Raw genomic sequence first — 12,790 nt, forward strand, 5'->3', positions numbered from 1 at the left:
TTTTTTATGGTATACTCCACTATCGAGTCACTTGTTCTTTTCAGCGCTTTGGAGATATATTGGTGTTTTCGACCAATTCAGGATGTAATGCTTTTTGCACTGGACCGTAATGTTAGAGCCTCTACTGTTGGCCGTTTTCCTAAACTAAATTTGACTTGATATCGTTTGCTTCAAACACACTTTATATCAAATAATTCATATAATAGAAAAAAATAATGTTAATTTCAGTAAAAAACAAAATATTGGCATTTAGTACCAAGCTTAAGCATGAAACACTCAATGTTCCCGAAGAAAGTCCACCGATCTAGTCAGTTTTCTTCAGCTGGTGCAAACATTCCTCAATAATTTGGCGAATTGCTTCACTTGTTGTTTGCGATGAAAATGGTTGGTCGATCGGTGGTACATGCACGAACAGACAACGTTTCTTATCTCTGTCCAGTGATTTTAGGTAAATATACCCACAGAGGTAGTTTCCAACGTCACGCGAGCAGATACAAAGCGGATTACATGCCTCGGTGTCGGGAAACAACTTATCGACTATAGATTGGACATCGATTTCGGTGGAAATAGTATCACAACAGGATCCTGCATTATCCAGACACACTGACGGACTATTAAGGATTTTTCCCGAGAAATCTGGACGGCAAAATTGGTTGTTGTATGCTAATTGCTCGAGGTGTATACAATTTGCATTGCCATTTACTCCACAGTGGATGACGAGCTACAATAGAAGGTAGAAGGGTATAAGGGCATAGCTGTGGCTGCCTGTGTTGATTCCAAAAGTATTAATTCTCACCTTCGGATTCCTTTTCCAGATTTCGTCCACCTTCTCGTCCACTGCATCGTATTGCACAGGAATCAGCACCTTCTCAATGTTATGCGTTTTGCCGTCGTGCTCGAGGCTGTCTGGAAGCAGACGAACCGCTTCCCAACTGGCGTTCACCAACTCATGACCAACGAATGGTCCAAATCCTGTCACGATCACCAGGTTCTCATCCATCTCGTGTCAACGCCTCCCGCACAATAGTCATGAAACCGCAGTAACCTTATCTCAGATATCTCAGTTCCCCGACCTCGTCGTGTTTACATGCTATTTTCAGCGAAGTGGCGCAAACTGTTTGCTATGTTGACAAACAGCTGAGCTGATAGGTGCCGTGGGTGGATAGAAATGGCGCCTATACCTCAGTTTGGTAAGTTTGCAACGCGGTCCTAGTTTGAACTATGGATATCCAGCTTCTGTTGTACACTTTACTGCGTTTTTTCTTCTCAGCCTTGCAACGTTGCCCATAATAATTTCCTGAATGCCCAACTAATATTACACAGAACAGAGAGAAAGCAGTGATTTGCAAGGTAAACAGTTTTTATATTTTCTCAGACTGAATACAAATATGCCCTCCCTAAAAATTGTTTTATCTTTTGATGTTTAACCGCTGCTTTTATAAACGCATGAGGTACACTTCAGCTGGGGACGATTCGAGCAGTATTTTTCTTTATGTCTGAAGATGTGGAGATGCTCCTGCAAAGAATCCTCCCTCCTCCCCGGCAAAGTATTACCTGTCGGTGAAGGCGGGTACTTGAATTTGGAACCCAGTGAGCAAAATTGATATCCGGACACCGTTATAACAATACATAGGTAAGTGTTCAGAAAGGGGGTAAAAGAAGTTGTATGTATTTCTGTACAACAACGCAAAGTATAGCCTTTTGAATATAATTTGAAGAAAATTAACAAAGAAGGATAAAATAGGACCCCTACTTACTTTACTGAGGTAAAGTTGAAATCCACACGGAGCTAAAAAAATGTAATAATGACATGTAAAATCAAACAAATTGGAATACCGGAATCTGGTGCTTCGTGTATAAAGGTTCTACGTTCATCTTGCGTGAGAAACTTTCTACGCATTTTTTCCATTCATATATGGCTAAAACCCAAAATATTGCTTCATACTTTTTTCAAACTACAAGATATACGTATATATTACATACGTAGATATTGGGTTCACCTTAAATAAACAAACATTGCATTTGGCTTTGACGGTTTCAATCACAGGACAGAAGCGCTAGACGCTGCCTCAGCGCCTCTACTTTGCGGAGCAGCGTGATCAAAAGCGGCAGCAAGTGCATTTAGCTTTTTTTTTAAGGTTTTGTGTAAAACAAAACCTTATTAAAATCGATTCGCTGTCTGTCTGTCTGTCACATGCACTTTTCTCCAAAGTGGCTAAAACGATCCGAACAAAATTTGGTGGTCATATGGGAACTATGAAATCCCACACTTACAGTGAGTGGCATAAATTTATGTGCAATTTAAAGGGGGCTCCCCATACATGTAAAGGTGGAATATAAAAATTTCTTTCATCGAATATAGTCATGTGGGATATCAAATTAGCACTTTCCGAAACTGATATTAGTTTGGGCGTAAATTGCAAACTGCGCGAGTAAGAAGTCAAAATGTACCCATTTAACTCATTTCCGGAAACTACCCAACCAAAATGCGAACATAATCAGGAAGGTGCGTGTAGATAAAATCTAGGCCACAAAATCTGTCCTATTCCAATATCTCCTCAAATAAAATTACTATTAATAAGTAGTAGTATAACTAACTTTTAGAAATTGGTTCATCCTAGGGGTACTAATTTTGTACCGGCATAGAGGACAGTATCATGCATATGCATGCCAAGTTTCATGAAAATCCGACTATTAGTGTCAAAGTTATAATAGTTCAAACTTATCAATTTCGTGCAAATTTACCGCATCCCAAGCCATACAAATAAGATGCTAACGTCATAATTAACAGGAATAATTGACATTCGAGTGAAATAATAAAATTTCATTCATGAAGAATCTACTTCTCCCCAGCCCTTTTTAAGGTTTTTTGTAAAAATCGGTTTACTGTCTGTCTGTCTTTTTTTTTGAAGAGGTGAAAATCTTCAAAAAACACTGGCCTGGATACGACAGCGTTTGAGATTCGTACCTGCTAAAACCACCTTCGAGTCCCCCCAAGCCCCGTGGAAGCACCATAAGGTATTACATCACGGGGAGTCAGTTCATTTTACCTTGGCCCCCTTTCGTCTCTACGCGGCGTACGTAACCGCGCTTTTCTAGTCTCCTCTGTCTTTCGCAGTTTGCTCTGGATAAATGCAACATGGAGTTGACCGCATCTTAGTCTTCCTGACATGCTAGCATTCTTCGCACCAGATTGTCTGATACGAGTACCTCTAGGTTCTTCCTTTCCTCCACAAACGGACAGTGGAAGAATACATTCTCTGGGTCTCCATTGCAATTTGGACAATCGGATGAGGTATCTAGTATAAACCTGAAGAGATACTGGCGATATCCTCCATGTCCCGTGAGAAACTGGGTAAGATTATAATTAATCTCACCGTACCACCACTCTTTGATGGCAGAGATGAGCCTGTGTATCAACCGACACTTTTCCGAGCGTTCCCAACGCTCTTGGCATCTATTTACAGATCTCTTCCGGGATTCTTCGTCTGCGATAAAGGAGAGATAGACTTTGCATTGTGTATATTCGTCATCTAATCTGCCAAAATGTCAATGGGCATCATTCCAGAGATGACGAAACCTGCATCCTCTGAGACAGTCCTCAAGGGGCAGTTTTTCTGTAGAGTAGGTTACAGTTAACGCTAACAAACTAAGTTCAGTTTGTTAGCGTTAACTGTAACCTGCAATGCCTTTCCCCAAAGTGGAGTTGCATAGAGCAGGATCGAACTCACTACCCTAGCTATAAGCAACCAGGAAGCATGCTGTGGCCCTCCTTCGTTCAGCATCATCCTTGCCAGGGCCACACTTGCAGTGGATGCTTTGGTTGTTGCTCCCTGTACTGTTCGAGTTCACAGACCTTCTCCGGTCGACGCAGTTCTTTTTAGGTCTCTACGCGTGCCCGTGTTCTTTGAGAATGCAACATTACCCGGTATGAAGCATTCTTCCGTTCCGTTACTAGCTTACATTCGTCGCTGCTGCAACTACAATCACCTGTGTATTGTGGTGCAGTAGCGGCTGTCAGATTGCACGGTCGAAGATTCGCTTTCGTGTTATTGGTTTTAGTGACTAAAGAAATCCACTATGGAAAATTCGTCTAGAACGTCGGCGGGACTCACTAAGGCAGGACATTGCTACTGACATTGACTCTGATCAACGCTGGCGATGCCAGCAGACGGGTGAGAAATAAAGTGTAGAGGGTTTACAGGAACTATGCTATCCCCAGTGAGACACCCTTAGTTGAAATTCTGGACACATTAAAGCAGAAACTTTCTTTCATATGCAGTCGATTACGACGGTATGGCGAAAGTCACTCCAGATGTGTCCAGAATGCAACATACCAGCGGTGCTTTTTCAGATCTCTCAAGGAAACCCAACAGAACGTCCAGACAGTGCAGTTCTGACGGAGGGGTTCATGTGTGCCATTCAGGACGGCGTGGTCGCTACTCGAGCTTATAAAAAACTCATCATGAAAGAACGGTTGGAGAACGACTAGTGCCGAATATGTGGTTCGGCGTTAGAGACGTTGGACCATTTCATTTCTGGCTGTACTGTTATGGCACCGGTGCAGTACATCACCAGACACAACGCTGTATGTAACGTGATTCACCAAAACCTTGCATATACGCATGGGCTGATCACGGGATCTGGTTTACCGATATGAGCCGCAAGCAGTACTTGATAGTTCTGCTTACAGCATGTATTGGGGCCAGCAAGTTTCGACTGATCGCCATATACCGCAAAACAAGCCTGACGTGCTAATAGTTGACAAGACGGATCGCTGCGCGTATATTATTGATGTTGCTATCCCCCATAATAGCAACATCGAACGGAAATACGTGGAGAAGAAGGTGAACTATAGCCACTGGCTGGAGAAATCAAAGAAATTTGGCATCTCGAGCGGGTGGTTGCAGTTCGCAGAATATTGTCAGCTACAGGTATTGTACCTGAATCCCTCACGGATTCCCATAATGTCCTGGGACTTTCGCACAGTCTGGTTCAAACCATGCAGAAGTACACCATTCCTGCATACGTGCTTGATGTTGCGGGGAGTTCTCGACGGATTCTCCCATTGACCTACCACTGGCACCACCACCAGCGCTCCTTTAGTTTTTAAGTATGTAGGATCGTCCGAGCCTAAATGCTTGGCACTTAGTGCTAGTATTAGGTAAAATGCGGCATCTGCAAGATTATGACAACTCGGAAATAGCAATAATAATGTTGGCGCAACAGTCCATGTTGGATCAGGCCCTTGAAGTATGTTAGACCACTTCATTCAAGACCGTAACGGTACACCATACTAGACTGTGGAAGACAATGTGGTCAGCATTGCGCTCGCCCGAGATTATTATCCTAGATTTGACTCAGGTACTCATTCACAGCTTAGTCGACTGGTATCCGACATTCAGGTCACGATAACAAATCCCTTTAGCCCAAGCGAGATTTGAAGCGCGACCTTCGCTATGACAGCCCAGGGCACTAACCACTTGAGCCATCCAGACATGACGTTTCATTATGCGAATCATAAAGGCATCAGACATGACAATGTGACACTTATATTTACGGATCAGTGATATAGAAATAGTATCATCTGCTCTAGACTTTAAAGTATCGTGCTCTATTTCAGTTCAGGAGGTTTCCAGCAAATGTAAAAAATATAATAACATACTGTTATTAGGTACATTCCGGCATGTGTAGATCAGAATGGGCGTATTTTGAGGTCTGAGCGTTATGTTAAAGGCATTATAATGTTTTTTGGTTTTGTCCGAAGCAGAAATTTGGTGAAAATGCCCAGTCTGAGAATCCCTTTACATATAGTAAGTGGCATCATTTCATGTTGAGTTCTTGAGTTTAAGGGGAACTTTTCATACACAGGTTTTTTTACTGGGTATGGCTGTGTGGATTATCAAATGAAAGGGCTCGATTAGTACTTTTCCATAGTGGTTCTATTTTTGATATTGGGTTAAACATAGGGCAGCGAGGCATCAAAACGTGAGCCCTAAAAATGTGGCCTCGTTCTCGGAACTTATCCAAGCGAAAAATCTGAAATAAAATCACAATGGTGGATCTATGTGCACTGTAGGCCTCAAAATACATTTTGTTCCGATATTTGCTAAAATAAAGTTAATCATAGTATATTAGCATATTTTAGAAATTATCCAAAAATCCCCCTTATTTTCAGACACAGATCCTTTATATTCTAAGCGCCCAGCTTTCGGTATTCCGACTTCTTTATATTCTCTCTCTCTCTTCTAATTTAATTTAAGTATGTCAATGTCGAAATGTATTTCGCTAATTTTGGCGTAAAAATCAGAATCAGAATCATAAAAACCATACAATATTACCGTATACCAGTGCATATATATGTACGCATCTAAATGAATCCAAAACATCTCCACATATTTCTATTTTACCCCCGCATACTTCATTAGCACATACATATACACAAACATGTCTATCTCCAGTCATTGATACTTATATACAACCTACTAAAAACAGCTAAGAAAGGAAAACCAAAATGTCCCCATGGATCCCTTTATGGGGTTATGAAGTCATACACGTCTTAGAGAGCAAAAAGGTTACGTGAAATGCGAAACTTTGACCTTCTATAACTTTGTTAATAATAGTTAGATTGCGTTCAAATTTTCTAGAATTGTGTCTTATATTATTGCCTATATTGTAACCAGGATAAACATAACGGAGTTTTTTGGGTAAATTTTTGAAATATGGTGATATACTATTATTAGCTTTATTTGTGCAGATATCGGAACGGGATGTATTTTAAGGCCCAAATTTCATATAAATACACCACTGAATTTTTTCACTTTTTTCGGTTGGATAGGTTCTGAATGAGACCTGGTTCAGTTTTTGGGGCACACATTTTGAGTTTTCACACGTTTGTGTTACACTCAATATCAAAAATAAGATCAGTTTCGATAAGTAATAATCGAGCCCTGCCATAAAGGGACATTGATGTTCTCACCAAATTTCGTGACAATCGGCTCAACAGTTTGCAAAAAAATCGGGTGTGACAGACAGACGAATTGATTTTAATAAGGGGGGGGGGGGGGGGGGTACTTACCAAGGTATCTTCGTCTGAGGTCTGAGGAGGCGGGCAGCTGCATACGAAGTGCAGAACCGTCTCTTCTTCCTTCTCATATTAGCTGCATATGGCTGAGACCACTACTCCGATTTTTTCGATGTGGTGGTTTCAGGAACAGGAGCTCTACTAGGGTAAAAAAAATGCCGCTCTAGCGGCTCTAGGTTCCTTCACAAAGATTTTCGTCTGCCGGCTGAAGTTCAAATTTCTCCATTTAGCTGGCTGAATCCTTGCAATTTCCTCCTTCAGAGTACACTTGACAGTAGATGGCCGGTTTCCTTATTACCAGCGAAGCGGCACCCACATCAGGAATGTTTCGTTTGATCGGCCAAGTTTCAGCGGCACCTGGTGACAAATCCACACCAACTGGCTTGCTATCCGACTGTCGGAATAGATTCGAACGGTGCGGGAGGTCGAGCCGATTCCATAATCGGATTTCCTGATAACACTGCCGCGCTCGATCCGTTTTCCATGATCGATCCGTTTTCCATGATCGACCCGTCGGTGAGGATTTTTAAGTTTGTAATCCCAAAAGACTCGTGACCATTTATCGACCATTCTTCTCTTTTGGTGATTACGACGGCATATGTCTTACGGAAAACGAACCTGGAAATCATATTATCAACGAGCATCAAAGCCACCTTTCCACGCGCCAAAGTATCTAGCCTACATGTTTCAGTAGCTGCCTTCCGTTCCATCTCAAAATGGATTGGGGGTAAATTTAGAATAGCTTGGAGTGCCGCGGTCGGTGCAATACCCATTGCTCCGGTAACACTTAGCCAACCGAGCCTCTGAATCTGCGTCAGCAGCTTCCTGCTGTTAGCAAAGTTCAGTCTCGGCCACTAGACGATGCATGTATACATTAAAATTTTATTATGAATGTATACATTCAATGAATCCGTTTTGGTGAAAGTCTCCAGGTCTTACCTATCGCAATCCTACAGCACCAGAACAATCTGCAAGATTTCTGGTATTGTTCCTGGATATGGTGTTTCCATGTTAACCTACAGTCAAAATATACTCCTAAATATTTGACTAGATTTTCGCCCCTGCGAAGGTGAGTAGCATGTAGCTGCCTGTATTTTTTTCAAACTTTCCAAAATTATGTATTACTTATAATGATACGAAATTTTATATTTCAAGAATGAACTTTCGCTTTCGGGTAAATTATTAAAATATGGTAATAGGCTATTATTAAGTTTATTTGAACAGGTATCCGAATGGGATATATTTTGAGGCCTAGATTTTTTATAGGTGCAATATTGTGATTCTTTCAGATTTTTCGGTTGGATAGGTTGTGAGAACGAGACCTCTTACACTTTTCGAGGCATACATTTTGACCAATCACCCCTATGTTTCACCCAATGTCAGAAATAAGATCATTGCATCACCATATTCTGTGAAAAAAATGTGTGGGCTTGAACTGAAATATTGTTTAATAAAACGAAAATGCCGAATTCTGTTCGCAATATTAATATTTATTTAGCCATTGAAAACATCTTATGATGCAAAAATATGTCGTTGCATCTACATTGATTCCCTTTCTCGACATGACGATCGGTCGCTCAAATCTACATATATTGGAGCTATAGTTCATCGAAACAGGGCTTCCATTATTCATATATTCCAGACAACATTTATGTAATTAGTAAGTCAGTTTCAATTTATAGTTTACAAACATATTGAAAACAAATAATTTGCTGATAATTCAGCAAAATCATACAGCCACGTTCATTTGTGTTATGCACGAATCTAAAGACTAATCCTCAATAAATTAACAATAAACAAATACTGCTTAACTGAATAACCTACAATAAGACCTTTTCGTGTAAAGTATTTGTCTATTTGTTGTAATTTGGGTATTAAAACTTGATCGAACTAATAATCACATCAATTGGAACCATTGATTTGAAGAATACTTCTGTATCTATGCAGCCGAATCTAATACTTAGCGTTTTCCATGCAATTACTGCTGTTACAACAAATGCTTTACACTGAATTGGTAACAATAAATATGGAATGAGAAATGTATTTTCAATTTTTTGTTAATATGCATAATTCAATCTTTGCGCAGTATTTAGTCAAGACATGGATGATGCACTTCTAGTATTTAAACTCATATTTCGTGAACAAACACGTTTGGTAACGCTGCATAAAAGTAGAATGGGTTGACCACTGAATTCTCATACGAAAAGGTGACTTTCGGTTTCACAAAGTTGGTGATCACGACTGCTTGTGACTTAAATTTCCAGTATTTAACTTGTTTTCTCACTAGGCGCACTTGTGCGAAAACGAATTAGACTTGGGGGATTTAGGTCTACTTTTTGAATGCTTCATCTATTTTTAAACGCAGCTCTCAATGCCTCAATATAATTTGAACACATTGCGGCCTTCAAATGTACCCTGTGTGAAAGCGCTTGCTTTCCTCGAAATATTTCTAAAGGCTTATTTTCAACGAATGCTTCACTGTTGCGAGTTCTCTAATAGTTTTTGTCAAATATGGTCTGTAAAAAATTCTAATACCTACGTTATAAAAACAAATCGAAAATAGTAGAACAATTTATGCATATAAAACTTTCATCTGCTCGAACGGTTTGTTTAGTGTAAATTACTTAGCAAAAAGCAATAAATTTCATAATTACAGCAATTGTGCTCGATAAAACTGCATATATTCGTATATTATCAACACAGCATACTCAAAATATACATTTATGTGTATACTTCGTAGTCTATGTAAAAATACTCAGTAACTTTACAAAAGATGCCGACTATTCAGGCGCTCCTCAAAACGAGGCTGCGCCTGCATTATTTTTTTCATTATGATTTACTCCTCAACGATATGCACGAACACTTAAGACACTTACATACAACGACAATTTGGTTTGTTCACACCGGAAGTTAACAACAAACATCGCAATTATTAGTAAAGTTCAAATGCTAAGTCAAGCCCTAGTTCTGCCTTTTGCACTCATAAATCAATTTAGTTATAAAAATCAATTCTTTTCGTCTATGCGAGAACAGGATTTCGTCTTTTTTCGGTTCGGAAAATAATTTTAAAGTATTTCATGTACGGAAAAGAATCTTTATCATTTCTGATCTAAATAAATTTGAATTCAATCATTTTCGGGGAATATAGGTTTATATGATTGATTTCAAAGTCTTCCTTTTGCTCCTAACCGTAAATATAAACAAATGTAGTTTTCCATACTGGCTTTGTCATCCTGTATTCATATACTATATATTTTCGAATGTATAAATAAATTTGAAATATTTTTGTCATTTTGCAAAGCGGTTTTGTCATCTCCATATCTAGGAACCTACTAATGTTTCCTTCTGGTTTGATCTATTTTAAAATTATTGTTTTTTGAGCGTGTGTGAAACATCGAAATATAATCTATTTATTAATAAGTAAATATTTGTTGCTGTGCATCGCAGCTCCCTTTTTCTTAACTTTCTTTTTGTTTAATATTTTGTGAAACTCTTTTAGTGTTCGTTTCCAGTTTTGCAACTGCTGCTATTCAAATCTTTAATATAGGCTGCTGGTTGTTGTGTTCATGTTGAAATAGAGATCTTCTTTTGCAGTCCATCACTATGGGCCAGCACCAGTCCGCCAATAAGAGCGACCAGGGCGCGGTCCAACCATGTCACAGGGTTGGGGTATATAAGCCCACCCTCGTAGAATCCAAGGTGACCACCATGTGCTAGTTCAATGTAGACTGAGTTAGGACGTGTGGCTGAAATAGAAATGTCAAATTTATAGATTTAATCAGATATATAAGATGATATTCTTCAATAATTCATTGCCAGAATCAAATAAAAAGTTTTTTTCTAAATTCTTAACGCATAGAGCCCGGCGATCAATGTACGATTCAGGCGCTTGGCGTGATAAGTACAAATCCCAAACCGAAAGTTCGACCCATCAAGCACGAAAGTCTTTGTTTTCTTATGTAAGAATATTTCGATGCATTTTTAGGTACACTCCTACGCAAAAGTATATCCTTGAGAAACCAATTCCCAGCTAATATTTATGGCAATCAAAGTGCTTAAATTGCCAAAGATCCTACATATCATTACCGAGAAACCGTAATAACATTTTAAAGGTTGGTACTTTTAAGAAAAAAACATTCAAATTTCAGGCATGCAATATGGGGCGCTGTAACATTTCAGGTAGAGTATTGTCCCTGTAATGTCGGATCCACGCGCATGGCATTTACCGCAAACTCAAAACTTCCACAAACGTGCAACTTAATTCGGCTACTTGCTTTTTATCTCATCATACCATCACAAGCGCTTGCGGGAAATTTCCTTTGATTTATGCCAAAAAAAAACCGACACTTGATCGGATCAGTTGAAAGTACTTGCAAAACTACACAAACTACGACAAACACTTTATCCATACGTTTGAATTTACCACGGCTTGTTGAGGTTTGGTAAGCGCAGATAAGGATAAGGATAATAGATGGAAAGTGGTACCAGTATGATAAGATGCCGCAAGAAAAAAAGACTAGCGAAAGCGAAATAAAAGTTATAACAAATTTTCCCAAAAAAGGGCCTAATGGCGCTCATGAATTGAAGTTGGTTGGTGCTCGGTAAACAAGCTGACACTATCACTGTCACTGGACGTAATATTCGCTTAAATCCTCTTCTCCTATTTGTCAATTCAATGCTTGTCAAAAACATCCTTAGATATTGCTGTGTAGTCTTACTTCCCCTTCCCAACCGTGGCTGTCGCGTTCTTGAATCTGTACAATGTAAATTTACTCGGATCCCCTTTTTCAAAAAGAACCTTCCCCGTGTGAACCATCCTTCGCGGTTCCATCTTTAATCTCCCTTCCCTTACCCTTTTCAAACTCTGTAATTGCCTGAAGGACTGCTCTGCCAACTCCGATATTATTTCCCTTCGTAGGACACGTAGTGTGCACATCTTTGAAGTCTTCATTGCGGATTACGATATCTTTTGGTTCTGCCTCCTTCCTCACTTTTAATCGTAAGTGAAGCCACTTACTTGAACCCCCCCGTGTTGTTATCGACTTTGAAAACATAAGCGAACGGCTATGCACTCTGCGTTTGCGATTCAAATTTTGAAATATAAGGTTCATTAACGTTCACGCCCCTACAGAGAAGACTGTCGGAGAAGGATACCTTCTACGAGGCAGTAGAACGAACCCTTGAAGCCTGCCCCAGATATGATATCAAAATTATACTTGGGGATATTAACAGCCAAGTAAGGACAGAGCCCGTATTCAGGCGATACGTTGGATCCCATAGCTTACATCAAGATGCCAATGATAACGGACTGTGGATTATTCAATTAGCAGTGTCACACGAAAATACTTCCAACAAGTACCTGATTTGCGCGAAAAACGGTCCACAAACAAACGTGGGCCTCTCTAGACGGAACTACTTTCAACCAAATTTACCACGTGCTGATCGAACGCCGCCACCTCTCAGCCTTGATGAATGTCAGAACATATAGGGGGGCCAATATAGACTCGGACCACTATCTCGTTGGCATGGTGCTCCCAGCTTGAATCACAACACCACCCAGAATCTCCTCTGACAATCAGGTGAGAGTCAACACTCCGCAACACCTATAAGGGAATGTCGCAATAGCCGCAGTCAACAGAGATCCTAGAGGTGAAGCATCAACCAATGATCTTCACAATCACTTGAAGAACGTTATCATTGAAACGG

The 12,790-nt window shown here is 40.0% G+C and overlaps 2 protein-coding genes and 1 long non-coding RNA gene across 3 annotated transcripts in view; 1 reads left to right on the top strand and 2 right to left on the bottom strand.

Moving 5' to 3' along the window:
• Positions 1-184: 184 nt before the first annotated feature.
• On the bottom strand, positions 185-1,139 carry LOC119647304 (pyroglutamyl-peptidase 1). Its single transcript, XM_038048215.1, has 2 exons — positions 797-1,139; positions 185-721 (listed from the first exon to the last, which is right to left on the bottom strand). Exons 1-2 carry the CDS (start codon positions 998-1,000, stop codon positions 305-307), a joined length of 621 nt encoding a protein of 206 aa, XP_037904143.1. The 5' UTR covers positions 1,001-1,139; the 3' UTR covers positions 185-304.
• On the top strand, positions 1,101-10,936 carry LOC119647305. The gene is made up of 3 exons (XR_005248844.1): positions 1,101-1,190; positions 1,271-1,350; positions 10,679-10,936. It is a non-coding gene; the product is annotated as an uncharacterized LOC119647305 (long non-coding RNA).
• The window catches only part of LOC119647303 (abhydrolase domain-containing protein 2), a 100,832-nt gene continuing 96,595 nt past the window's right edge, over positions 8,554-12,790 (bottom strand). The window contains exon 6 of the mRNA XM_038048214.1: positions 8,554-10,830. Coding sequence (XP_037904142.1) covers positions 10,649-10,830 — 182 coding nt within the window. The 3' untranslated portion in view covers positions 8,554-10,648. The remainder of the gene's footprint in view (positions 10,831-12,790) is intronic.

This window comes from Hermetia illucens, chromosome 1 (assembly GCF_905115235.1).
Source record: "Hermetia illucens chromosome 1, iHerIll2.2.curated.20191125, whole genome shotgun sequence".
In the NCBI taxonomy this organism is placed as follows: Eukaryota; Metazoa; Arthropoda; class Insecta; order Diptera; family Stratiomyidae; genus Hermetia; species Hermetia illucens.

Bases quoted from the DNA above. Each gene is read 5' to 3' on its own strand.
- LOC119647304 (XM_038048215.1), bottom strand. From the start codon at position 1,000: ATGGATGAGAACCTGGTGATCGTGACAGGATTTGGACCATTCGTTGGT. The intron at 722-796 runs GTGAGAATTAAT...CTTCTATTGTAG, and splicing joins TCTGGAAAAGGAATCCGAAG to CTCGTCATCCACTGTGGAGT.